Consider the following 23,243-nt stretch of genomic DNA (forward strand, 5'->3'; position numbering starts at 1 on the left):
CAGTGGAGTAGCAGCTGTTTTTATGTTGAAAATTAATTTCAAGATCTACAATGTAGCTAACACTCTCTGACCCTAAATTGACACCTTTCACAAGAGAAGCTCCAAAGTAGCAAGAAAAAAAACCATCTGGTATTTGAGTATTTATTAGTTTATATGGAGACGATACAAAAAGTCAAAGTAATAAAAAACAAGCAAATCTGGTCACGCTATGTCTTTCAAGACATTAGTTACAGCAATGAACTAAAACTAGGCTTTTAAACTGTACAACGTGAATGGACGACAAACAAAAACACCAAAACACAGTCTGCTTGTTTGGTGAGAGCAATTTTAAAAGAGACAAAGAGGCGACGGACTCCAGAATTGCAAAGATTCAAAATGAATCAACAGTATTCAGATTATTGTCTTCATCGCCGCTCTTATCAGAAGCTGCCTGCCATTCAAGCACATTTAACATAACAGACAGAAAAGGCAAATGAATTATAAGTATGCTCTATTTCTTGCCAAATTCTTATCATGGGGGACACTGCAGCTTGAGTCCACCGGGTGGCGACGTGCCCTCGAGGCCACTGTGTGGGGCTGTTTCCATGATGACACACACCAACCCAGTCTTTGTTGTGTTTTTCACTATTGTGTGTGTGTGTGTGTGTGTGTATGTGTGTATATATTTCAACACTCTACAATGATTTTGTAGTTTATAGGTCTAAAATCTCTCAACAGAGGTTTTGGGTTCAGGTCTATGATGCAGCAAACGGAGGATTAGGAAGTTGCGCCGGGTGTTGGATTGACATTCTGCGTGGCTGCTTGTGGTGCCACCTCGATGATTCGCGGCTTGTCGATGATGCGAGCGGTGCGATTTCCTTTCTCTACAATCCCGATGATCCACGCTTGGTGGCCCTCTCCGTATTTTGGGGATTTGATTTCAGCACAAAAGCGAGCAGCCTGCTCCCGGGGCAAACAGATAAGCAGGCCTCCTGTAACAGGAAGGAACGGGATATTGTCAGTTCAAATTAAAGAATTATTCATTTATTTAATCTGGAAACATACCGAACAGTTCTAATACTGCTGGATCTCAGTATTATCTTTGATCCTGTCCAGTATTGCTGCTAAATACCACTGACTGAACTAATTAGTATAATCAGATTGGACCGCAGTGCGGGGATTTTTTTTTGTTTTTAGGATTGATTGAATTGAATTCTGAAGCAGTGCTCCCACTATACATTTGGGAGTTTTCACACAAAGCTGCTACACACACTCCTTAATTAGAGGAACTGATGTAAATAAGCTGGTGCTTTCCTCTTCCAATAAAGTTACTGAATCAATTTAATCAAAATGAATGAGCAGATGTGTCTGAACCGTTGACTTGTACAGAACAATCTCTGCATTTTGTAAATTACTTCAAACTTTTCTTATTTTTTTTAAGTTAGGCAGCAGTTATTGTAAAAAATGGCTGCATGACTTTACTGGCTACATAGAAAATACAAGATTAAATCAAAGGTTGTATCAAAATCCTGCCAGATGAACCAATCCTGTTCCCTAAAGTCAGTGTCAAGAACTACTTTAACTCACCACATGTCATTAAAACCTAGCTGAAAGCAGCATTATTAGATTTAACAGATTTGAAATCTGCACCAAGCAGGTTTGTGCAGTCACTGTTTAGAAATACAAAATATTACTCTATCTGGTACTTAAACAAGTACCTTTAGTGACTCTCCTGATTAAACCTTCATTTTTGTGAACAATTAATGAATTTTTCCAACTTCACTGGTTGAATTTTGAAACATTTTGGGACATTTCTACAATAAAAGGTTCCCTAAACTGTAAGCGGTTTTCGAGGTTAAAATACACAACGCTTCGCTCAGACAGAAAGGAACAGAACCGTGGAAACAATTACCTGATGTTTCTGGGCAGGTGCCATGCATGAGTCCAAACATGTTCCCGCAGGCTTTGGACACGGCAGCCATCTTGGCGAGCACCGGCAGGTTGTGGATGACAAATGACACCTCGCTTCGCTGTTGTCGTGCCAGCGTCTGAGCATGGCCGAGGATGCCAAACCCTGTGATGTCCGTGGCCGCATGGGCATTGAAGGTGTGCATGAGGCTGGCAGCTGCAATGGAGGGCAAAAAGGAAACTCAGCTGGGCTTCTGGACGACCAACTTTACTGTTTGTAAAGTAATAAACAATAATTCAAAATAACTGATGTTATGTACCTAATGAATGTGCAACCGTATTGGAATATTTATGTTGCACAGACGAATTCTGCAACTTCTGTTCTTTAGGTAATGTCTCACATCTTATATCAAATTTCTCCTGGTCTTGTCCTTTTTCTACACATTGCTGAATTGTTGTAGAATTTGTCTACAAAGTTTTGTTACAATTGAGCTCCTGCAGAGGGTGCTGTGGTTTCAACATTCAACAGCTCTCAGAAGTTGGTGAAGTTCTGCTCAAAACAACATTACCTCAATCCTCACAACAAATATAAGTCCAATGCGGACACATCAGCAAATCAAATTTATGACACGTTAACGATATAATTACCTGTACGGTTGAGCCGCGCCATGTTCATCATAGCTTCGTGGTAAGCCAGCTCTACATCTTCCTGGGTTACCACCAGTTTGATTTTGTTCCATTTCTCAGGCTGAAAAAAAAGCAGATGCATCCATAGTCAGCTGTGTGTATTCTGAGGAGAAAAACAGTTTCACAAAAGAAGGCTAGGGCATATTATGCTTACAATGTCTAGCCACTGATGCACTGCAACAGCCACTTGTGTTCCCAGAGGTTTAGTCAACACCAGCACATCTCCTGGGACTGCGTTGTCTGGCCTGAGAAATATCAAAAACGGCACAATTTTTTCAAATTAAAGAGCCACGACAGATGCAGAGAGCAAAAAAGGAAACATTTAACAGGAATTCATCCCTACATGATGAACTCATTGGGCTGACAGACTGTCGTAGCCACTCCTCCCATCACTATCCAGGGGTTGAGCACCGTTTGTCCCCCTGTGACAGATGTGCCGGCCTCTTCTGAAGCATCTTTGAAACCCTGAATGATCAGTGGCATGACTTTGTCTCTTTCCTGTAAACAAACAGAAATGTTAAGAGCACAAACAGACCACAAGAGGCAGTATTTACAGTAGGAAGTACTAGAACAGATTCATGCAAATTGCTTATGATAAATACACGTTTATAATCCAATTGTTTCTATGCTGTCCACCTCGACTTGTTAGTTTTGCCGTGCTGCTCTCCTAAATGGCAGAAGAACTCTGTGTAAGTGTGAAAAAAAAACCTTCAGATACGTCACTGACTGACTGTTTTGACACCCTGGTCAGCAAGATTTGCTAAGATGCAGTTAGCCAAATGTGTGACATGTCTTCTCTCGTTAAAAAAAGATCAGTGAACAAAACATTGAGCAAACATTTTACCTTTCACCAGTGTTAATCATAGGAAGACAGAGGTCAAATTAAAAGACAACCTAGATGAGTGCATATATATATAACAAGTGATGTACAGTATTTGCAGCCCAGACACACAAACAGTAACTTAATGACAGCTACTTCTAGGGTAGTGAAAAACAGATCCATAACTCATGAAAATGACAGTTTCTCCTTAAACGGTAGGTTTTCGTGTTGCTGTTTACATTTTGACGTCCCCCATCAAACTCTGCTAGTGAAGCCAGTCAGTGGGGTCACAGAAACACTGCTGCTGCACTTGCATTCAAATGATGACATTTCAACATTTACCACAAACACAACCAACTACACTTTACACACACATATAACAGCATTTTAAGTGTGCGAATGTCAAATTTCTTACATATTCTCCCTGAAAACAAACAACATACACTAAGAGTAGATGCTGCTGTCGTTTCGCTTGCTCGTGCACACAGTCAGGATGCTGCAGGGTGTACAGACTGGATGCACATTGTTGCTGCTTGCAGGCATGTGCAGAAAGTTCCACGCAGACCCCACTCGACTTCAGCAGATGTCAAAGTTTACATCCTAAAGAAGTCAATGAACCCTTGCAGGCGCAGGACAAGCTTGGTCTGACCACTTTGAGCTTCACAAGGTCAGAATTTTGCATACAATGCCTGGAAGAAGTACCCCCACCTTTCAATCAGAAGTCTAAACAGCTCAGAAACACCCACTGAAGAGACAGAGTGATTAATCCTTCACTGGCAGCAAGTTACTTTACTGTCACTCACTAAACAGCTTCTCATTCCTCATACAGTTCTTTATATGTTTATAGTATTTACAATAAGAAAATAAAAAAGATGGATATGCTTTCTAACAACAATGAAAATAAATATAGAAAAAACTAATATACTTTTCTTACCAGTGTTTCATTTCATAACCACATTCTGATTATTCAAAATTGTATCACAGTAACATCCAGCTTACTTTCTCTGATAATTTGTTGCTGACTCCCAGAAGCATCAACATGTTGTCACACTCTGTCACTCCCATGGCGTAGAGGTCACTTAGAACATTGGCACAAGCAATTCTTCCCTACAAAGACACAAATAGGCTTACATCAAACCCAAGAATGCACATAAAACAACAAAACCAAAAGCTATTTCACAATGTTGGACTTCTCGTATGAAGCAGGACGGAGACAGTGAGGAAGAAAACTGAGTGAAAGAGCCGTACCATCATGTAGGGGTCATCCACTATAGGATAAATGTAATCTGTTGTTTGGACAAGAGAAAGTCCACCATGTCTGAGAGGGATGACACACGTGTCCATGCCTATGCCTACAAAACAAACAAACAAACAAACAAAAAAACTCTTAGATGAATGTTTTAAATACCAAAGGATGAGCATTATTTGACCGAAGGCCTTTAAAAGTGTTAGGATATTTAAAAATTAACAATTTTTAAGAACTAGTTCCAACAATAAGGCATAATGTAGGCAATTTGAGTAAATGTGCCAAATGTTTTTTACTCCAATCTCAACTAAAAAACCTTCCTTGAATTGAATATATCAAACTTAGACTACACATTCTACTCATTTAACAAATTCAATAATTAGACGTGTTTTCTGTTGCATATGGAAGAGTTACTGTTGTTACTTAACCATTAAAAAGGACCTAAAGAATCTGTGATTATAATCAGATACAGTACGATCATTAGTACCTAGTCGAGGCATAACTGCCCCCAGAAAATGTTCATCCTCCTGATAGTGGTTCTCCTGTAGGGACTCCAGCAGTTTCTGTAAAACATCTTGAGGAACCTGTAGTCAGAAAAAAGATTGCCATTGTTAAATTCTGTCCATCACCGTCAAAATCTTTATTTTATTCTGTACAATAACGCATTCAGATCAGATTTGTTTTACATGGACAACCAACCTTACAGCCTGTGCCCTTGAGCTCAGCATATCGCGTGAGCCTGAAGTTCTTGTCCAGCTCATAGCTTTCAGGGTTAAAAGACTCCCTCACAGACATTTCTGAAGAAATTCTGGGCCCTCGCCACTGAAATGACATTGATTACCAGGAAAACAAAGCAAAACCGGTGATAAGCAACACTGTAACAAAAAAAAGGAATAAGAAAAACAGACTAAAAGAAATATCAGCTGCTTCACCACATTGTAGTGTCATTTAAACATGGTTTTCTGTGTGCATCATCCTCAAAACAGCAAGTGTCACATGTGTACAATTTCACAAAACTGCACCTTTTTAAAGCTAACATCAACATTGTTTTAACTTCACAGTCATCTTCAGAGATATTTTCACAATTGAATCGCCATTAAGCCCTGCTTGTTATGGATAAATAACATTTTAACAAACCAGAAGCAAACAACTGCACCTTTCTGACAATAATTACTTTATGTTACGTTTGTCATCTTTTCCATGTTGTTTTTAATAATTTGTGCCCCATGATGCACCTGTTAGTTTACTGCTTATCTAAAGTGCTTAACTTCTCCTTTGTAAATACTTTTTAATTACTGCAAAGTTAGCAGCAAAGTCGAACAACTTCCCATCAACGTGGGTATCGTTTAATTTGAAGCCAAATGACAAGGACAGCCCAGAATCCTTGACATGATGAAACCTATCACAAAGTGGGTAAACTTGCAGCTGTTGACACTTCACAAATGTGCCAGATAAATAAGAAATCAAAGGCATCACTGATTATAATTCCAGTTTGTTGTGTAAACCACAGTAAGTTGCATAAGGGGCCTCTTTTGGTCCACTGGAGTGGCGTTCAAGAGACAAAATGATCCCACGTTCATTCAACCCTTCAGGCACTGGCTAACAACAGCAGTGATGTTCAATGTGAAAACTTTATTTTAATGAATGTAAGATGCATTTTATAATCCTGGGGGGATGGATTTTAAAACGTATCTGGCCACAGTGTTAATTACACGCCCCAAGTCTTGTTTGTTTTGCTGAAAATGAAGGGTTTTTTTGTATTTAATGGGTAGCTGCGGCTAGCAAACGCTGATCCATGCATGCGCTGATGAGCACAAGCGGCTCCGTGCAACAAAGAGCTGCTAGCGTCCCCGAAACGCAACTAAAAACACATACGGGGCACACTGCGAATAAAACGCGATGCCACGTAAGGATTCACATAGCCAGCTCCCCGCACATGTAAGTTAAAAAGTTCCCGTAGAGCGCCGAACAAAAATGTCGGCGGCGGAAAAAATTAACCCCTTCCTCTCCCTCGCCATGCGATGTGTGCAACATCAGAGTTAGTATCAATAGAAAAACGCCAGACGTGCTACTTGTGTGGACTTTGCACTGGTATCATGCAATGTAAGTGTTTATAACTGCCCTAGGTGCGACTTTAGGAGTAAAGCGGGGTTATATTCGTGCAACATTTCCCCTTTAATTCTTCTGAGCAGTGTATCCTTACCAGCTTCACGTTAGCGGTGGATCCCGACAGAAGAGCGGGGACGGCAACAGAATGCGCTCGGACTAGAAATAGGCGTCCTAAGAGAAAGCCTGACTAAAACTGGCGAATTTTTGTCCTTTAACTTTAAAAATTCAAGATAAAAATAAAACATCACGCCAAATCAAATATATTTTGATCCTGCTATATTTTATGTTCCAACCCATCTCTACTAAATAAAAACTGGTTTATAATTAAAAGAGGAAACTAACCAGATGACATTGGGTCCTTTACTTGCGCGGTGGCCGCTTTAACATCCCCTTTAACAAGTTCAAAAGTCTGCCAACAATATTAGTACAATGGAGTGTACCTTTAATTTAGTGTTTTCCCTCCTTTTACCTCAAACAACAAATCATCCAAATAAAGACGACGGTGCATCCTACATCTCAGTTCAGAAAGCTTTTATTTAAACAAACAAATAAATAAAATTCATTCAACAAATTCTTGACTTCATATCAAAGCATTTCAATGATGTGCTAAGCAGAATACAAATTACATTATTTAAATAAATGTCTTAGTGCTCCCAGACTCAAAAAAGAGTAATTAAAAATTATTGATATAATTGACATGTAGATAATTTTTTAGGCTTTAGCTTATTTTTGACCATAATAAGTAAGTAAATTGAAACAACTTTTTAATATAAATTTGTACAGTTGGGTTGATTTGCTTTCTTAGACATCTCCTAAAATGTCTAATCTACTTGAAATAACTAAAGAAAATGCATTCTTTGTTGCATTTATAAATAATAAGAATAATGATGTTACAGTGAATTTGATTATCATTCTTTGTAAGTTCTTCATACATAAAAATAGTTTTAAAAACTCATTCCACTTTCCCTAAAGTCTCTACTTTGAAATTTACATGAGGTGGAAAATGCTTAATTGTTGTTTGTGAAGAGTATCAATTTATTTATTTTTTATTATTTTGTTTGGTGTATCTATTGTTTTATAGCATTAATCACTTCTTTTCTCTCCCTCTTGTCTGCTTTTCTTGTATCATTGTTACAGGAAACATACAGGAAAAATATTAAACAAATGTTTTGTAATTGTGGGTTTTTTGTGTGTATGTGTTTGAATTTTTCTCATTTTACCTTGTGAGAGATTCAGGCAGACATTCAACAGAGTGTATTATATATATTCATTTTGTTGATTATTCTGTCACACATAAAAAAACACAAACAATCATTTGGCAACTGTATTTATTTGTGGATACAGCTAAAATTTTCATATGCACAGTGAGAAATATTTAAAGAAAAATACATAATTTAATCACAAAATTGATAGCATTATTATGTGTAACCTAAGAAATTCCATACGGAGAAAAAAACATTTATAAATAACTATATGTTTTATGCTTTTATTAAGATGGGGCTCATTTATTTTTTTTAAATATAAAAAAATTACCAAAAATACATCACTTTGAATGTCATGTCTGGAAATAAGGTGGATGCTGTACTGCACATTACACCCACTGAAGCCACTTAAAAGGCACAATTCACAATGGAAATGTAAAGATGTGGTCTCTGGACACTGAATGAATGCTTTTATTCATACAGCGCTTGAGAGTTACAGGCAAAAATGAAAGATTTTGCCTAGAATGTAAACAATAAGTCACTTCTTTAATTCGTTCATTGTCTCCTGGTACAAAATTCCAGCTCTTCAGTTAAATTTGTGCCCATGAAATAGCCTCAAAAACCACAAGTACGCCTATGTTGTGCACTGTATGTTTTCATGACAAAGACAGACAGATGATATAAGTAGTCATCTTTTTCATTTGGCCCTCGTATTTCCCTTTATCTCCATTTCACATAGCAGTTGCAAAGGAAATGCATCAAGTCAGATTCATAATGAAGATGACTAATGTGCTGAAAGCCAGTTGAGGCAGCTGTTGAATCAACCCGACATGTTCTTCAGTGTCTGTTCCGTACAATCAGGCTTACTATAATGACAGCCTGCGGAGGAATAAGAATATTATTGAGGTGTAATATAATATTACCAAAAAGGACTGAATTTATGTAAGCATGTGCAGCAGGTCGAGAAATCTTCTTTTGACAGCTGTGGCTACAACAGAGAGGTGAAAGAGCGGAAACGATACTCGTTGGAAAGATAATTAGTTGACATTTTGGGAAGCTGCATGAGAATGTCAAATGTCACCGCAACAGCACGACCAAGACTTGTGAACCAATGAGGGAGCTCGAGACGCCAATTTGTGGGTGTGTTGTGACAATGGAGTGAGGAGAGGTAAAGCTCATTGTGTGCTCAGAGGGGGAGTTGATGAAAAACATGATGTAAGATGACAAACCAATGTGAGAAGAAAGGTGCAGTTTCCAAATGGGAAAAGCAAACAGATCCACCTGCTGAGAGGATGATCGCCATGCAGGCAAGTGGACAGCTTTATGTGACGTTCATACTTGTGGATGGACCATTTGAGTTTTCCTCAGCGTCTGCAGCATCTGAAGACCCAAGAGAACAAGAATAACTTTAGCTTGAATGGTTAAAATACTTCAACAAAGATAATTGTTAATAAAACATAACAATATTGATAACATTTATGACAACTATAACCATTGCAGCACTGCATTTATTGAGGTAAAAATGAAAAAGTACAATAAAAGATCAAAGTTTAAGGCAGACCTCGTTTCAGCCTCCTCCTGGCAAGTTTGATCTGATCTTGAAGGATCTGCACCCAGTCTCGAGGCCCAGGCAGCTTCTCTATTCTGTGTTCAGTGCAGTATTTCTCTGTAAACACTGATTACACACATAAATGACAGTTTCTTTAGTAATACAGTGTCAGAAAAAAAGGCAAATTTATGCCTTGTGTACTTTTCCTCTTACCTTTAATGGCACCAACAATGTTCTGGTCTAAGCCCTTCCGGTTGTCATTGAGCCCTCGTTTCCTTTTACCATTTGGCAGTGAGTTAGCCAGAGTGGCATCATCAAAAAAGGCACACACCTGAAAGCTCACAAACATGTTTACAATATATCTCTTTTGAAATGACCACCTATTTGGGGGACTTTTTACAGTGTATTAAAGTGAAGATGTGATCTGGATTTAAAAGAACAATAATAAAATATATGAATACATGACTTCAGTAAGCAAAATCACATGGACTTATAATTTGCTCTATTAAAAAAATCAAGGAAGCGTACCAGTTTGCGAAACAGGAGGCTGCCAGAGCGGGTATAGTTAACCAGAATGGAGTCTAGCTGGGCCTTCGAGATGAACACGTCATAATCTTCTGCAAGACGAACTTCAGACTGCAGTGAGTGATACAACACAATGTAATTTATTTGTTTAGCCTGGTGATAGCTGGAAGTCATCCTGAGCACATATTCTGAGAACTATGCATTGCAACACTGTTTGTTAGCAGAATATTCAACAAACCAATGGACAGATTTTAATGAAACTTACAAGAAATAATCACCTAATGTACATCTGCAACTCATTAACATTTAGAGTCAACCAAATCAAGATGGCTGCCACAGCTAATTGACAATAGCCAATACAAAAATGCCAATAATCCTGTCATTTTTTTAGTTATTGGGCTAAACTGTGATGTGGTAGTATCTGAGTTGTTTATAACACACACCCTTAGCATAACATCCCACAATATTGAATGAGACTGTATGAGAGATGTTTTCGAGATTTGACCAAAATGGCTACAACTTTATAATTTCTCAATATAAGATGAGTTTAGTCCTAAACTCTGGCATGAAAGGCAGTGGGCAATATGCATTCCTTTAAAGACTGACAGTACTTTAATTTATCTGAATAGTATCAATGTGTATTTTAACCTGTTAAATGTCAGAATATTCATTTAAAGTAGCATGCACAGCTAATAATTCTGTATAAACAAAGATGTTGTGTATCAGGACTGTTTCTATGGGAAGGAGTTCAATATATCTGAATCAGGATTTCACAGCAGAATAAAAGCAGTATGAACACAAAATCAGATATTAGTTTACGGACCTCTAACTCTTGATGTTCCCTCGGTTGGTTCAGGGGAGGACTGGGTGTGTTGCCGACCTGATGTGGCAACACAGAAACATCACAGGAAACAGAGTGCATGCTGAGTGTAGATGAGTCGAGTTTCTCACTGTCCTCTCTCCTTCCAGATTCCGTAGGACCGGCTTTAGGTGCTGATGCCCCCAGTAGAGATGTGACTCTCCTCGTGTTGGATACACTAAGTGGAGCCACTTTATAGACTGGTCTCCTTTTGGGGGGCATACGCCGAGGAGTGGAAGCTGGACCGAGGTGAGGATGGCATGTGGAGCCTGCCTGCTCCTGCCTGTCAAAGGATGCTACAGAAAAAAACAAAACAACCAAAAGCATGTTAGATTGTCTTTACCTCGGCGTGTCTCTTTTCCATAACAGGCAAACGTTCTGACCTTTTTGAGTCTGCATCAGCCGCCTCATGGCTCGCAGTTCCTGCAGTATGGCCTGCAAGGTGCCTTTACAGTTGCACATACAGCAGGGGATTTCTTGCACTGCAGGAGGGAGTGCATCTGCAGCAGAGTAAGGGTGATCTGATTAGAGATTCTTCAGTTTAACATGTGTACTCACATGGGCACAATGTGCTTTCATGCTCAGTGACTAGAAAATCGGATGTGTGAATGAGGGTTTGTCTTGAAGTGCCGGCCTCCGTTTGGCCTTTTACAACAAAATAATTTGTGACTAAAAATATGTGTTTTTTTTCTTTCTTTCTTGTTAAACTCTGTTTGTCACCCTACCGTTTGGTTCCTTTGTGCTGTTGAGGATCCTGAGGGCTCTGGAGCGGGTGCTGTGCTGGCCACAGGCTGGATCGTTAGGGATGGAGGTGGATGAAGATGACGGCTCTGGGTCCCCTGCAGAGCTCCAATTGTTGCACTGAGGGTCCTCTGACACAGGAGATGAAACCAGAGTCTGAGTACAGTTAAGATTATCCTTGGGCTCCTTCGTTGAGCTGTTCTGCTCCGATCCGACACGTTGATAAACCCTGCCAGACCTATCGCTCAGAAGTCTCATCATTCCTGTGATTTGCCTTTTGATTTCCATGCTCTCATCCCCCTGCAGCCAAACTACATTAAGACAAAAAAAAGGTAATTAGTGATATCTACAGTGATTTAATGTAGAAATGAATCCTCAGAACGATCCATACCATCAGGCACAGCAGCATCATTAGTTTCCCCGTTGGCACAACTGGCTTTTGTCACATTTGATGGGTCACAATCTGTATGTGAAATGATTTTGTTAGAATACGCGAGATTAAAAAAAAAAGAAATGAGTAAATCTTGATGCTGGCCTTTCTGAAACATCTGCAGAGTCTGTGATTGATACGAAAGCAGAACACAACCCCCCCAGACACACACACGCGCACACACACCCTCTTCCCCATCCCATGCAGAAACCACCACCTGTAGGTATGAAGTAGTTTTAGAGAGATAGATTTTGCAGCTTTTACAGACTCAGACAAACAGAAGTGAGCAGTTTTAGCTGCCTACATGACAAGACTGCGCAACAGATGTTCACATTTTGGACTGCCGAGCGATAACATTTAAAATTTTCATTAGAAAAAAAAAATCATATTGAGACTAATAGCAGGGAGGTGATTTTTCTATTCCGTTCCTTTTTTTAAGGGCATCATTTTGAGAATCAGCTGTTTGTGAAGCTCGATGCTCAGACTGGGCATTCATTGTCGTGGCTTTTGTCTACAGAGTCGTCTGTGCTGGCACAAGGCGCCAGACAAACACCCAGACACGAGAGCGCGTCTTCATCCAGCAGCAGCCTACCTTCCTCATCCGTGACCAGTTTAAAGCTCTGGGATTTCCTTCTCCTCTTCCTCTCCCCAAACTCCATCTTCAGCGGAAATATTCAGCAAGTCGTGCGGTCGCAAATCACTCCACGGGGAGACGAAATCAAGAATTCACTCAGCGCAATCACTGTCCGTCTGCCTCATTATTAAACAATTATTTATTTATTTGTTTTACTCAGCCTGGGCTTCGGGTCTGGTTGTCGATTAGATTCCCCGTCGTTTTTTAGTCTAAAATCCACCCTCCAAGATGCTTCTTTTCCCTTTCCCAGCATGACGCCAGTTCTTCCCTTTCGCCATGTAAATACATTAATGACTTTAATATTAAGAATTCGTCACATATCCCTTTGCGCCACCTGATGGTATGTTTCATTTAAAAGGTCGAGAAACAGGCAATTTCCAATAATGGGAAAACAACAAACTGGCATTTGGGCAAAAGCAGTCGAGTTAAAGTCACTAAAATAAACTTTTGAAAAAGCTTCATAAACTGAACTCTGCTTAAAAAAAAACAAATGTTGCTCAGCAACAGTCTACTTAAATCAGGTGTTTGACAGTCATGTGACACTGAAATGGTGACATTCTGCAGGTTTTCAGTGGCAGAAAATATCTAAAATATATCTAAGATTAGTTTATTCTAACCTCCACAAATGTCTGGATCTTTCAGTTAAAATTATTATTATTATTAGTAGTAGTAGTGGTAGTTTGAAAAAGAAAAGTTTTGCACTTTATCTGAATCCATGAAATGAACACCAGAGGAAGCTGTAGCTTTTGTGTCTGCATGCAGTTTAATTGTATTTATAAATGAAGCAAGGAACTTTGTTTACTGACATTGTTTTAAGATCTTTTCTGAGGTGTCATCTGTCTGTTTGGTCTTTGTTTTCTGCCTTTCTCTTTTTCTCAAACTGAGTAACATTGGTAACAAATTGTTTAAGTATTTGTGTACATTTAAAAGACACAGTCTCTCTGAGATCCTCTTTTGATACAGAATCATTTTAGTGATGGCAATAAATCTTCAGATATTTTACCACCCTTATTTTCTAAGGATTTCCAAAACGTTTGAAATATTCTGTTGACATTAAACCCACTATGAGAAAATATTTTCTTAGTGTTCTTTAGCAAAATATGCAGGAAAGAAAGAAATACCAACTTAAATTATATTTTTATTATGAGTTATTGTGCTTCATCTTGGCCAAAAGGATCAAAACAAAACAGGTAGTTTATAAAAACAAAAACTTATTTTATTTGTATTAGAGAAAGGGTATCTTTGCATTCAACTGTTCTATCTTTATATCAGTAATTAGGGTAAAATGTCTCCTAAGTTTTAGTGCCTGTCTTTTTTTTATTTGAAATTAATGAAAACAACATCATAGTTTTTCATGTATAAAAATAAAAAACACATGCAGTGTGCTGTAATGTGTTGCAGTGAATGACTTGTCGGGCTTTTATTTTGAAATAAGGAAGTGAACCTCAGATGATTCTTAGGCTAACTTCCGGTGTGAAGCTTTAATGGCAGCGCTGTCCAGAAATCCTCAAAAATAAAGAACATACCGTGTTACTGTCACGAAATGGATATACTTAAAGCTGAGATAGCAAGAAAGAGGAAAATACTTGAGGAAAAAGAGCTAATTGACGTGAGTATCTTATAAAATTTGTTATTTATGTTTGATTAACAACTTAGCTTTGTTAGCTAGTGTCGATTTAGCTGCTAGCTCTGTCAGTCACCACTTTTTTCCAGAATTATCGTTTTTATTTTCAGAACTGTAATAGCTGTATTAGACACTGTGCAAATAAATATATTTGGCTAACATTACAGGATTAAACATATCTTTCAGTAATAAATTTGGGGTTGTGTTTAAAAGAACTGGCAGTGTTTTTATTTTACGTATATGTGTGCTCTCTTTCACTGAGGAAACATTGACTGGTTAAAATTCAAAAGTAGTTACTAGGTTAATGTTGCTAAAATTATTCTTTTATTTGTTTCCTGTCATTCCCCCCACCCTCCCAAAAAACAACAATTTCAAGTAACAGTTTCTAATGTAGTGCTAATTCAGACCCACCAACTTTCTTCAGAATTACAATTGTTGAATCTAAACCTTTTTTTAAGGAAAGTGTGTTACACAAAAGCTGTATTTGTTTTTATTTCATTTTGAAAAGTTCACAAATTGAAATGTAAGCGAAAAGTTTCATCGGCTGGTTTCTTGGATACGTTTTTGTAAATGTGCACTGTGATGGAAAGAGAACAAAAAATAAACATACAGCATCTGTATTGTGAGTGTGCTTCTGTCTGTGTCTTGGCACTCCTCTGATTTTCCCACAGGTAGAATATTCTTATTGTGATGTACATGGAGTTTCCTTTAAAGTCTAACACAAGTCAATGGTCTGTTTCGCTCCAGGACTCCAAAAAATGCTTCAAAAGGGCTGATCTCGCACGCAAGGAGAAAGAAGATTACTTCATAAGATGCGGCTATAAGGTTGATGTCAGCATTACCTTATGTTTCTTTCTTTGTCTAAAACACTCGAACACATGGAAATAACTACTGTTTGCGATTTTGTCTTTAATGTCACTGTAAAAAAATTACACAGTATTTAAACCTTTTGCTAGAAAACAATATAAGGCCGAGAACTGATCTTCAGGTCTACATTAGTGTTTACTGTGCTGTTTTTCTGCAACCTGCCTCTGCTGCCTGCATCTGTAGGTTCAGACAGAGACCCCTGAGAGCCAGGTATGGGATTGCTCAGTGACAGTAGTGAACAGGTTGCATGTCAAAATGAAACAGAAAGCTTCCACTTCCTTGGCATCCTGTCGGAAATTTAACAAACTTCATGCAGACAGTTTTATTCATTATTTTCCCACTCAGTTTTAAATCAATAAGCATTTTGGGGCCAAATGCTTAAATAAACACTATCCTTTTTGTAGTTATTATTTACAGATCCAGTTTGATATATTATTTCTTACTGGCTATTAATGAAATACCAGATTTCTTCTACTTTTTGTGAGAACTAAATTTCGTCTATTTGAGGTCATTCAAATTTGTTTTTAAATTGTGTTTTAATGTGAAGCCAGTAACATAAAAGCTTAAATATGTTGACATTTACTTGCATTTAGAAGGTGGAGGAATTTATTGAGTCATTCAGTGTTTCCTACAACACATTATTGTCATTGTAAATTAAAAGTATGTTTCTACATGTCTCACATTTACCAGCAAATCCAAACTATACGCTGCATTTTTAAAAAAGTGCTCAAATCATTTCTCCAAAGACAGGGTTACAAGGAAAGGAAGCTACCAAGCTGAAGTGGGGCACAGCCACGCTAAGAAGTTCAGCATGGCGTACTGAGCTAAAAGAAACACATTTTTGCAATTCATTTGTGACAGAAGCAGCAATATTTAGACCAACTACAAATGTCTGTGTCATTAGATGACACTGTCTTTTAAAACTTGCTCTAATAAAACAAAAAGATGCATTCCTCTTTCAAGATTTTTCACAACTTAAAACACCAAACTTTTTAAGCCGGTTTGTTTGTACACATATGTCATGTTAATTTAAACACAAGTTGCTTTCGGGATTGTTTTTTGTCAGTTTTATAGTTGGTCTTTTGGGCTGTGCTTCTGAAGCCTCAACCTGAAAGTGCTGTGATGCATGTGTTCTTTAATGCATGTTCTGGTATCATGTTTTCAGTTTTCTTCTTTAAAGTTTTTCCTGCAGTGAGGTTTTAGAATGTGCAAACAATGTTCAAATTACATATATTAAACGAAATCAGAATATTATCATTTTTGCTGTTTTGGCTTTGTGAATGTGTGCAGTTAAATGGTGCGCATTCACTTGAGTCTGAGCTATCATCTCACAAAGACAACACTTTTTGCACATATCTTTTTTTTCTTTTTTTTTGCATATTTATGCAAGAAAATTGTGTTTTGACACTATTAAATTCCTTCTGCTTTATTACAGCACCTTCCATAATGTTAGTGTATTTCTTTTCCTTCATGTTCTCCTAAAGATTGATAAGAAGGTAGAAAATGAACCATCCACTTCAACTAACCCGGTGTTAGAGCTGGAACTAACCGAGGAGAAACTGCCAATGACACTGTCACGACAAGAGGTGAGATCATAAAAAACAGCTGCTCTTTTTTTGTCAGTAAGGTTGTTTTTTTTTAAATCACCCATTTAATATTTTTGCATTTCTCTGTTTTTGCAGGTTATTCGACGGCTACGAGAACGAGGGGAACCAGTCCGATTGTTTGGAGAGTCTGATTATGATGCTTTTCAGAGACTGAGGAAAATTGAGATCCTGACCCCAGAAGTAAACAAGGTAGGATTGAACGTTTTTTTTTGTTTGTTTGTTTTTTTTGTTATGTGCAGCATGCCTCTTGCCGGTTTATAAATGAAAAAATACTGAAAGTTATAGAAAATTCTAGAGAACTCACTTTAATTTTTTCTTTTTCTGTGTCCAGGGGTTGAGAAATGACCTGAAAGCAGCCATGGACAAGATCGACCAGCAGTATCTGAATGAGATTGTTGGAGCGACAGAATCGGGGGATGTGGACACACAGCACGACCTGAAAGTTCATGAGGAAAACACCACTATAGAGGAGCTCGAGGTGCAGTGCTCAGTAAAATGTGGCCCAGTTTTGTGCAAGATTTTGTTACGGTGTTTTGTTTTAGTTATTAATGTATTTAGGAAATGGTAAATGTCAATCGAAACTTAAATGTTTGTATTTTAATGTCCAAATTCCTCTCTAGGCTCTTGGAAAAACCTTGGGTACAGGAGATGACAGTGGAGATCAGGACGTAATCGCCAAATTTTTAAGGGTAAATCAATAAGACTGTGCTTCTCTTCATATCTAGAGGGAGCTATTGGATAAAATGTTTATGCCAATACAGTAACTGCCGTTAAGATTGTTGATTTTGCGTTTTCATGTACTGTGTTAATTTAAATGGCTATTTAATGAAGCTGTTCTTCTTTAACATCCAGCAAATTCACTACTTAAGTTGTAATGATGTTACAGTGTTTAGGCATTGTGTTTTAATGCCACCTGATGGGATGTTAGTGTGTTTAATATTTGTTGCTAACACATTTTAAAGCCATATTCCCATTTGGTTTGTAGTTTCTTCTTGGTGTTTGGGCCAAAGATCTGAACAGTCGAGAAGACCACGTGAAACGCAGCGTCCAGGGCAAGCTGGCCAGCGCAACACACTCACAGACTGAGTCTTATCTCGAGCCTCTCTTTAAAAAGCTCAGAAAGAAGGTAACATTTCAAGGAGGAAAGTATAAAACAGACTCCAGTACGAGCCTATAACTGATGGAATGTTTTTTTTTCATCTTAATTATTTATATTTCTTTCAGAATTTACCAGCTGACATAAAAGAATCGATCACAGACATCATTAAATTCATGCTGGAGAGAGAATATGTGAAGGTGTGTTCTTATTGTCGCCTTTTTTTACTTTTACAGATTTATCATCACACGTTTAACAATTTTTTAACAATTTGATTTCAGGCAAATGATGCGTATCTACAGATGGCCATTGGTAACGCTCCCTGGCCCATTGGGGTGACTATGGTGGGTATCCACGCCCGTACTGGTCGAGAAAAGATCTTCTCCAAACACGTGGCTCACGTCCTCAACGATGAGACACAAAGAAAATACATTCAGGTGAGTCACTTTGTTACGTCAGGACTTTTCTATAGCTTAGGGTTCTTCTTAAAAGTTTGTAAAACCAAGTAGTTTTTAAAGCTGCAAAATTATAATCACAGTTTTCTGAGATCTTTATGAAACATTCAGAACACGCTTTGATCAATATTCTTCACAGAAACAAGACATGTTCGTGAAGTGAGCCCCACTCTACTTCCCCTACTTTACGTAGTATCTGTCTCTTTTCAGAAATGCCCAACAGTTCAAGCACATCATTACTGTACGAGTGAGCGTAAATAAAAAAGCTAAAGAGCTCGTACAAAAACAGAACGAACATCCAGTAAAATTTACCTTGAGTTCAGACTGAAACGTCCAGTTAGAACGTTAAATGTTCTCGTTCATGGCAGTACAATTGGGGGAAAAAGCATGAAGAATGTGTTCTTGATGGATTAGACTAAAGTATAGTTGTTCTGCAATATTACACAAAGCCATGTTTTTGAGAAAACCAAGCAGAACCTATCAGCAAAAACACCTCACCCCAACTGTCAAAGCACAATAGTGGCGGGCTAATCATATTTGGGTTGTTTTGCTGCAGTTATAAAACAAATCTGAGTCAGATGCTTTGCCATCTGTCTCCCAGCTGATTCTTGTCATGTAACACAACAGTGATCTCAAGCACAGTGAGAAATCTGCAAAACAAGGAGTAAAAAAAAAAAGAAAAAAGAAATCACGGATCTGAGAAGTCAAACTTCAGACTTGTACACATTTCAGTGCTGTAGCCAGACCCGAGAGCTGTAACAAATGCCTGCAAACCTCAATTTACTGAAACATTGTTGTACAAACAAAGCAATGTTTGAAACTGATAGTCATTTAGAAAATTCATTTAGAAAACTTCAATTGAAGCTCTTAAATGTGGTTCTACAAGCTACTGAGCTACAGAGTGTCATCCACAAACTGCACCTAGATTAGGTTTTTCTTAAAATATATATTTATAAAAAAAAAAACCTTCATGTTTTTTACGTGAAGTTAAATTTTATGACTTTAGAAGGATGCAAAAACCTTAGAGTGAACTTGTACCCTTTGTAACTGGGAGGAGATAAAGATGGAGATTCTAGATAACTTGCTGGCATACTTTTCCCCAGCAAATCTGAGAAGCATGCTGGAGAGATTTGCAGTTCTTGACAGTACTGAAGTCCAAGGGTTGTTTTTCGTTGTTTCTTGAGTTTTAGAAGTGGCTGTGACTTCAAACACCCAAGGAGATATCCTGAAGCACAGAAAAAGAGATTTATTCCTCTAAACAAATCTAACAAAATTTTCCCATTTTGGTTATGTCTTTTAAAAACTAAGAAAAAAATTGCAGGTTGCTTTATGTATTTTATTAACTGTTAACTTGTTTTTATTTCTCAGGGGCTGAAGAGGCTAATGACTATCTGCCAGAAACAATTCCCAACCGATCCATCGAAGTGTGTGGAGTACAATGCTCTTTAACGTTTGAATTTTTCTAACATGAGGACAAGACTTTATTCTGAATTCGTTTTTTTTTTTTTTTCACAACAGCACAACAGGCATTTTTGTTCTGATTAGATCAGGATTGCAACAGGAAGTTTTAAACTCTTGTACACGTGGGTTTCTCTTTGAGTTATTGTCAGAAATAAATGTACAAATTAAACACATCTGGGCTGAGTGAAGCTTCATCCCGTAGAGTTAAAAGTCTTGGATTCAGTCGGCGATCATTAAGTGTCTTGGATTGGCCTTGTCAAAGTATTTTCAACTCATCTGATGTATAAAAATGCTCCAAAGAATTTAAATCATAATTACTTGTTTTTTTAAATGCTATGAACAAATAATATTTGCATAATGTTCAATGTAAGTTTTCAAAAGGTTTTCTTTCATTTTCATGTTGTTATAGGCAGGATGTCATTAGCTAATGAAAAAGGAAGTGTAAGTTTTATTGCACCTGAAATAACATTTGATGTAAATAAATGATAAATTTACTACATTTACTTCTGATTCATTTCTATGTACATTTCCAGCATGTATGAAAATCTGTTTTTTACTATCTTGATGACAGAAAAGTTGCAGTATTGCTGTATCTGCTGTTGGAAATTTACTGAATTACTAAAGGTGGATTTAGTCGTTTTGTAATTAAAAAGATTTTCACACTTGTGCAGCTAGTCTTCTAAATAGGACTATTTTAATCACCATAGTTTATCCTTTTCTTTATAGGTAATAAAATACTCTCACCACAGTATGCTCCAGTGATAATTTATTACCTTGTACGTTAACTAAATATTCCCGATTAATGCAATCATCTACATAAAGACTCTGTGTCCTTCTGTTCTGAACAGAACAAAAAAACATTAGGCAGAAGCTAAAATTGCTATTTAAGTGACTGGAAACCTTTTAGTAGTTTGGTTAAGACGCAAACATCCAGCATCACACACTGACCTTATTACACCGTGTAACCATGGTGATCTGAGCTGCTCCTTGTGGTGATAGTATGTTCTTGGCCACCTGAGTCCACGTCATCACAGTTCCAGTCTGTCGGTTCTGAACACGTAACCAGAGGCTCTGGGCAGGTTGACAGTTGGCAGAGCAAACACACTCAGCTAGTGTTTGATTTATTTTTTTTTCTCTCTCTGAACTCTCAGGATCTACAGTTTAACCACAGCAAAGATTACAGTTTACTTTTTTTCCCCCTTCTTTTTTCAAACTGACTGTGGAAAAGCATTTGACGTAAACAAATGGTCTTATCTGAGGTCAGCGCATTCATCCGTGAAGGCTTTCACCCACCTGTCCTTGAGTCAGAGTTAAGTTAAATATTTTGGCTTCAGTCCAGTTCAGTCAGATGTGTCACTCTCATCAGTGATGTTTGTGAGGGCCTTGAAAAGTTGGTCTGGTGCTCAGAGGAAACCACTGACCATGAGTTGTGATTCCTATAACAAACTGGATATACGTCATTTTAAAACGTGCTAGAAACTTTGAGCAAAACTGGAATAAAATTAAACACTTTTGCCATTTGTTGTTTAAGCTAAAAAGAAATACAAATTTTATATTTGTTTTGAAAACATTTGCCAAATTCCTTAATTTATTCTTTTGTGCAGCATCAAAACCCAATTTGCTGAGCCATGTTAAGTCACTGTCAGCTCAATCATCTTAATTTCACTTTGTTCGGACCATTATCGCATGAAAAGACTGCAAACAAGTAGGTGGCCTGATCCCGGTCTGTTACCAGTGGCCCTCTGTGGGGACACGAACAGAACTCCCTGACAACAAAAGAGGATTTGTACTCATCATGTCCAGGGAAGTTTTTTTTTTCTTCTTCCTCTAATGACCTCAGATCTGTGAGCAACCCCATTACTGGCCATAGGATATGAGCGAGCTGATAGAAACCTGCTCTCTGAGCGGCTTTTGTTCTCTGTTGTCAGAGGAAGATGTGTCAGGGATCCACTCCGTGTAATAAACACATTCAAATCCCCAGATTTCAGGAAGGGATTATCTCCGTCTCTCCTGTAGCTGCATATATTACCATGACAATGTGAAAATCAAAGCAAAAATGTTGAGATGCTTATTTGGTTTTTATTTAGTGGGACACAAAATGAGATATTTCCCAACTATTTTATCTCCGACTAAATCCTTTCATAAACATTCAATGTTTTTTTTTTTGATTATTTACATTATATTTTAATAAAAAATAATCCTCTGCCATCTGTTTATTCCAGTTATCTCATGTTAAAGACAGAAATTAGCTTCAGCGAAGTGATTATCATTATGATTAATGTATCATTTAAAATTTTCACTGAATATGTTTTTCAGAAAGGCCTCATCAGTGGTTGCCTGCCAGCCTGTGTGTTTAAAATCTGTAATTAGAGCTCCATTTCTCTCTATGTAGAATAGACGAGGCGATAGTTGCCAGGCATCTGAGTAGAGGTGAAAACCAATTACTGGTGGAGGTGTAGTGTGTCGCTCCAATATGTCTCTCTCTCTCTTTCTGTTTGTCTTTCTCCCTTCACTTCCGCTCTGGATCATTGGCAGTGTAAACGGATTTAGGCTATAAATAAATAGAAGCACTATATTCTTCTAAAAGTCAGAAACAAATATACCACCGTAAAACCTTAGGTTTATGTCCGGAGTCACATCTCACCGCCATCCTCAAGTGTGCATTTTATTAGCAGGGCTTAAAGGTCAGAGTATTAGTTAAAATGCCAAAGCTTGTGATGAATGTGATGCGTTGAAGTCACTCAGCATGAGCAGGTGGGAGAAAACCAAAGCTGGATTTCCAGAAAATATTTCTAAAGAGGATTCATTTATTAGAAATGTTAATACTGTCAGTACCGATTATATTCCTTATCAAGGTCCATGTGAAAGTTTTGATGGTCTCTTGCAAGAAAAAATGTATTGTATAAAACAAAAATAAAAAGTGAAAAAGGTATCTGCATGAACATATCGGAGTTCTGGCTCTTTCAGTGAGCCAGTTTAATCCATATTCTGCAGCAGTGCAACTGAAAAGCCTCTTTTCTGGCTTGTGTACTCTTTTCACCAAAATTGGTCTTGTCTTTTGAAGAGCTATCACCATGGTGAAATGTCTCCAAATGGAAAGAGAAGATGGAAGTAAAGGTAAATGAAAAAGACAAGACAGACAATGATTTGCACGGTCCTTTAACTGAGGAAATGGAAATCTGTGGCAGAAATGGATCCAGGAAAGAAAAAAAAAGCATGAGAGATTTGAACATGTAGGTACAGTCACCAACGACTTCTTTCTTTTAGCTTTTCTCTTTCTTAAAATAGACACTAATTTAGACTTGGTGACCTCTCACTTTAAAATTTACACACTATTCATATATAATGCCTTCACAGCATGGTTGACCTGGGCCAAGAATTCCCTCATAATACAGTAAGTGTCTATAGCACATGTGTTAAACTCAAAACTCACAGGACCAGAAA

The 23,243-nt window shown here is 37.8% G+C and overlaps 3 protein-coding genes across 5 annotated transcripts; 1 reads left to right on the forward strand and 2 right to left on the reverse strand.

Moving 5' to 3' along the window:
- Window positions 1-127: 127 nt before the first annotated feature.
- sephs1 (selenophosphate synthetase 1) lies at window positions 128-6,943 on the reverse strand. The gene is made up of 10 exons (XM_017405572.2): window positions 6,844-6,943; window positions 5,340-5,462; window positions 5,128-5,224; window positions 4,643-4,746; window positions 4,394-4,501; window positions 2,918-3,072; window positions 2,729-2,819; window positions 2,536-2,635; window positions 1,892-2,104; window positions 128-971 (listed from the first exon to the last, which is right to left on the reverse strand). The coding sequence occupies exons 2-10, from the start codon at window positions 5,433-5,435 to the stop codon at window positions 757-759; spliced, it is 1,179 nt and encodes a 392-aa protein (XP_017261061.1). The 5' UTR covers window positions 5,436-5,462; window positions 6,844-6,943; the 3' UTR covers window positions 128-756.
- Window positions 6,944-8,139: 1,196 nt separating this feature from the next.
- On the reverse strand, window positions 8,140-13,053 carry bend7 (BEN domain containing 7). Of its 2 annotated transcripts, XM_025003788.2 has the most exons (10): window positions 12,648-13,053; window positions 12,017-12,088; window positions 11,610-11,936; window positions 11,268-11,384; window positions 10,849-11,180; window positions 10,029-10,136; window positions 9,714-9,831; window positions 9,513-9,626; window positions 9,233-9,331; window positions 8,140-8,830 (listed from the first exon to the last, which is right to left on the reverse strand). In XM_025003788.2, exons 1-9 carry the CDS (start codon window positions 12,712-12,714, stop codon window positions 9,273-9,275), a joined length of 1,314 nt encoding a protein of 437 aa, XP_024859556.1. In that variant the 5' UTR covers window positions 12,715-13,053; the 3' UTR covers window positions 8,140-8,830; window positions 9,233-9,272. The 2 variants fall into 2 exon arrangements, with proteins under 2 accessions (XP_024859556.1, XP_037833999.1); XM_037978071.1 differs by having other exon boundaries at window positions 8,141-9,331.
- Window positions 13,054-14,139: 1,086 nt separating this feature from the next.
- On the forward strand, window positions 14,140-20,298 carry prpf18 (PRP18 pre-mRNA processing factor 18 homolog (yeast)). Of its 2 annotated transcripts, XM_017405589.3 has the most exons (11): window positions 14,140-14,298; window positions 15,061-15,138; window positions 15,364-15,390; window positions 16,665-16,766; window positions 16,863-16,976; window positions 17,119-17,265; window positions 17,408-17,476; window positions 17,773-17,913; window positions 18,012-18,083; window positions 18,165-18,320; window positions 19,707-20,298. In XM_017405589.3, the coding sequence occupies exons 1-11, from the start codon at window positions 14,233-14,235 to the stop codon at window positions 19,785-19,787; spliced, it is 1,053 nt and encodes a 350-aa protein (XP_017261078.1). In that variant the 5' UTR covers window positions 14,140-14,232; the 3' UTR covers window positions 19,788-20,298. The 2 variants fall into 2 exon arrangements, with proteins under 2 accessions (XP_017261078.1, XP_017261079.1); XM_017405590.3 differs by lacking the exon at window positions 15,364-15,390.
- The last annotated feature ends 2,945 nt before the right edge of the window (window positions 20,299-23,243 follow it).

The sequence above is a fragment of the Kryptolebias marmoratus genome, linkage group LG11, assembly GCF_001649575.2.
Source record: "Kryptolebias marmoratus isolate JLee-2015 linkage group LG11, ASM164957v2, whole genome shotgun sequence".
Classification (NCBI taxonomy): domain Eukaryota; kingdom Metazoa; phylum Chordata; class Actinopteri; order Cyprinodontiformes; family Rivulidae; genus Kryptolebias; species Kryptolebias marmoratus.

What these genes read in the sequence shown, in the direction of transcription:
- sephs1 (XM_017405572.2), bottom strand. Translation starts at nt 5,435, where the DNA reads ATGTCTGTGAGGGAGTCTTTTAACCCTGAAAGCTATGAGCTGGACAAG. An exon ending in GGCAGTTATGCCTCGACTAG is followed by an intron (nt 4,747 to 5,127) that starts GTACTAATGATC and finishes TTTGTTTTGTAG; the next exon opens with GCATAGGCATGGACACGTGT. An exon ending in GGCGCGGCTCAACCGTACAG is followed by an intron (nt 2,105 to 2,535) that starts GTAATTATATCG and finishes CCTCCATTGCAG; the next exon opens with CTGCCAGCCTCATGCACACC.
- bend7 (XM_025003788.2), bottom strand. Translation starts at nt 12,714, where the DNA reads ATGGAGTTTGGGGAGAGGAAGAGGAGAAGGAAATCCCAGAGCTTTAAA. An exon ending in ACTGGTCACGGATGAGGAAG is followed by an intron (nt 12,089 to 12,647) that starts GTAGGCTGCTGC and finishes TTTCACATACAG; the next exon opens with ATTGTGACCCATCAAATGTG. An exon ending in CATTGTTGGTGCCATTAAAG is followed by an intron (nt 9,627 to 9,713) that starts GTAAGAGGAAAA and finishes GTGTGTAATCAG; the next exon opens with TGTTTACAGAGAAATACTGC.
- prpf18 (XM_017405589.3), top strand. Translation starts at nt 14,233, where the DNA reads ATGGATATACTTAAAGCTGAGATAGCAAGAAAGAGGAAAATACTTGAG. An exon ending in AGGAAAAAGAGCTAATTGAC is followed by an intron (nt 14,299 to 15,060) that starts GTGAGTATCTTA and finishes GTTTCGCTCCAG; the next exon opens with GACTCCAAAAAATGCTTCAA. An exon ending in CAGAGACCCCTGAGAGCCAG is followed by an intron (nt 15,391 to 16,664) that starts GTATGGGATTGC and finishes GTTCTCCTAAAG; the next exon opens with ATTGATAAGAAGGTAGAAAA.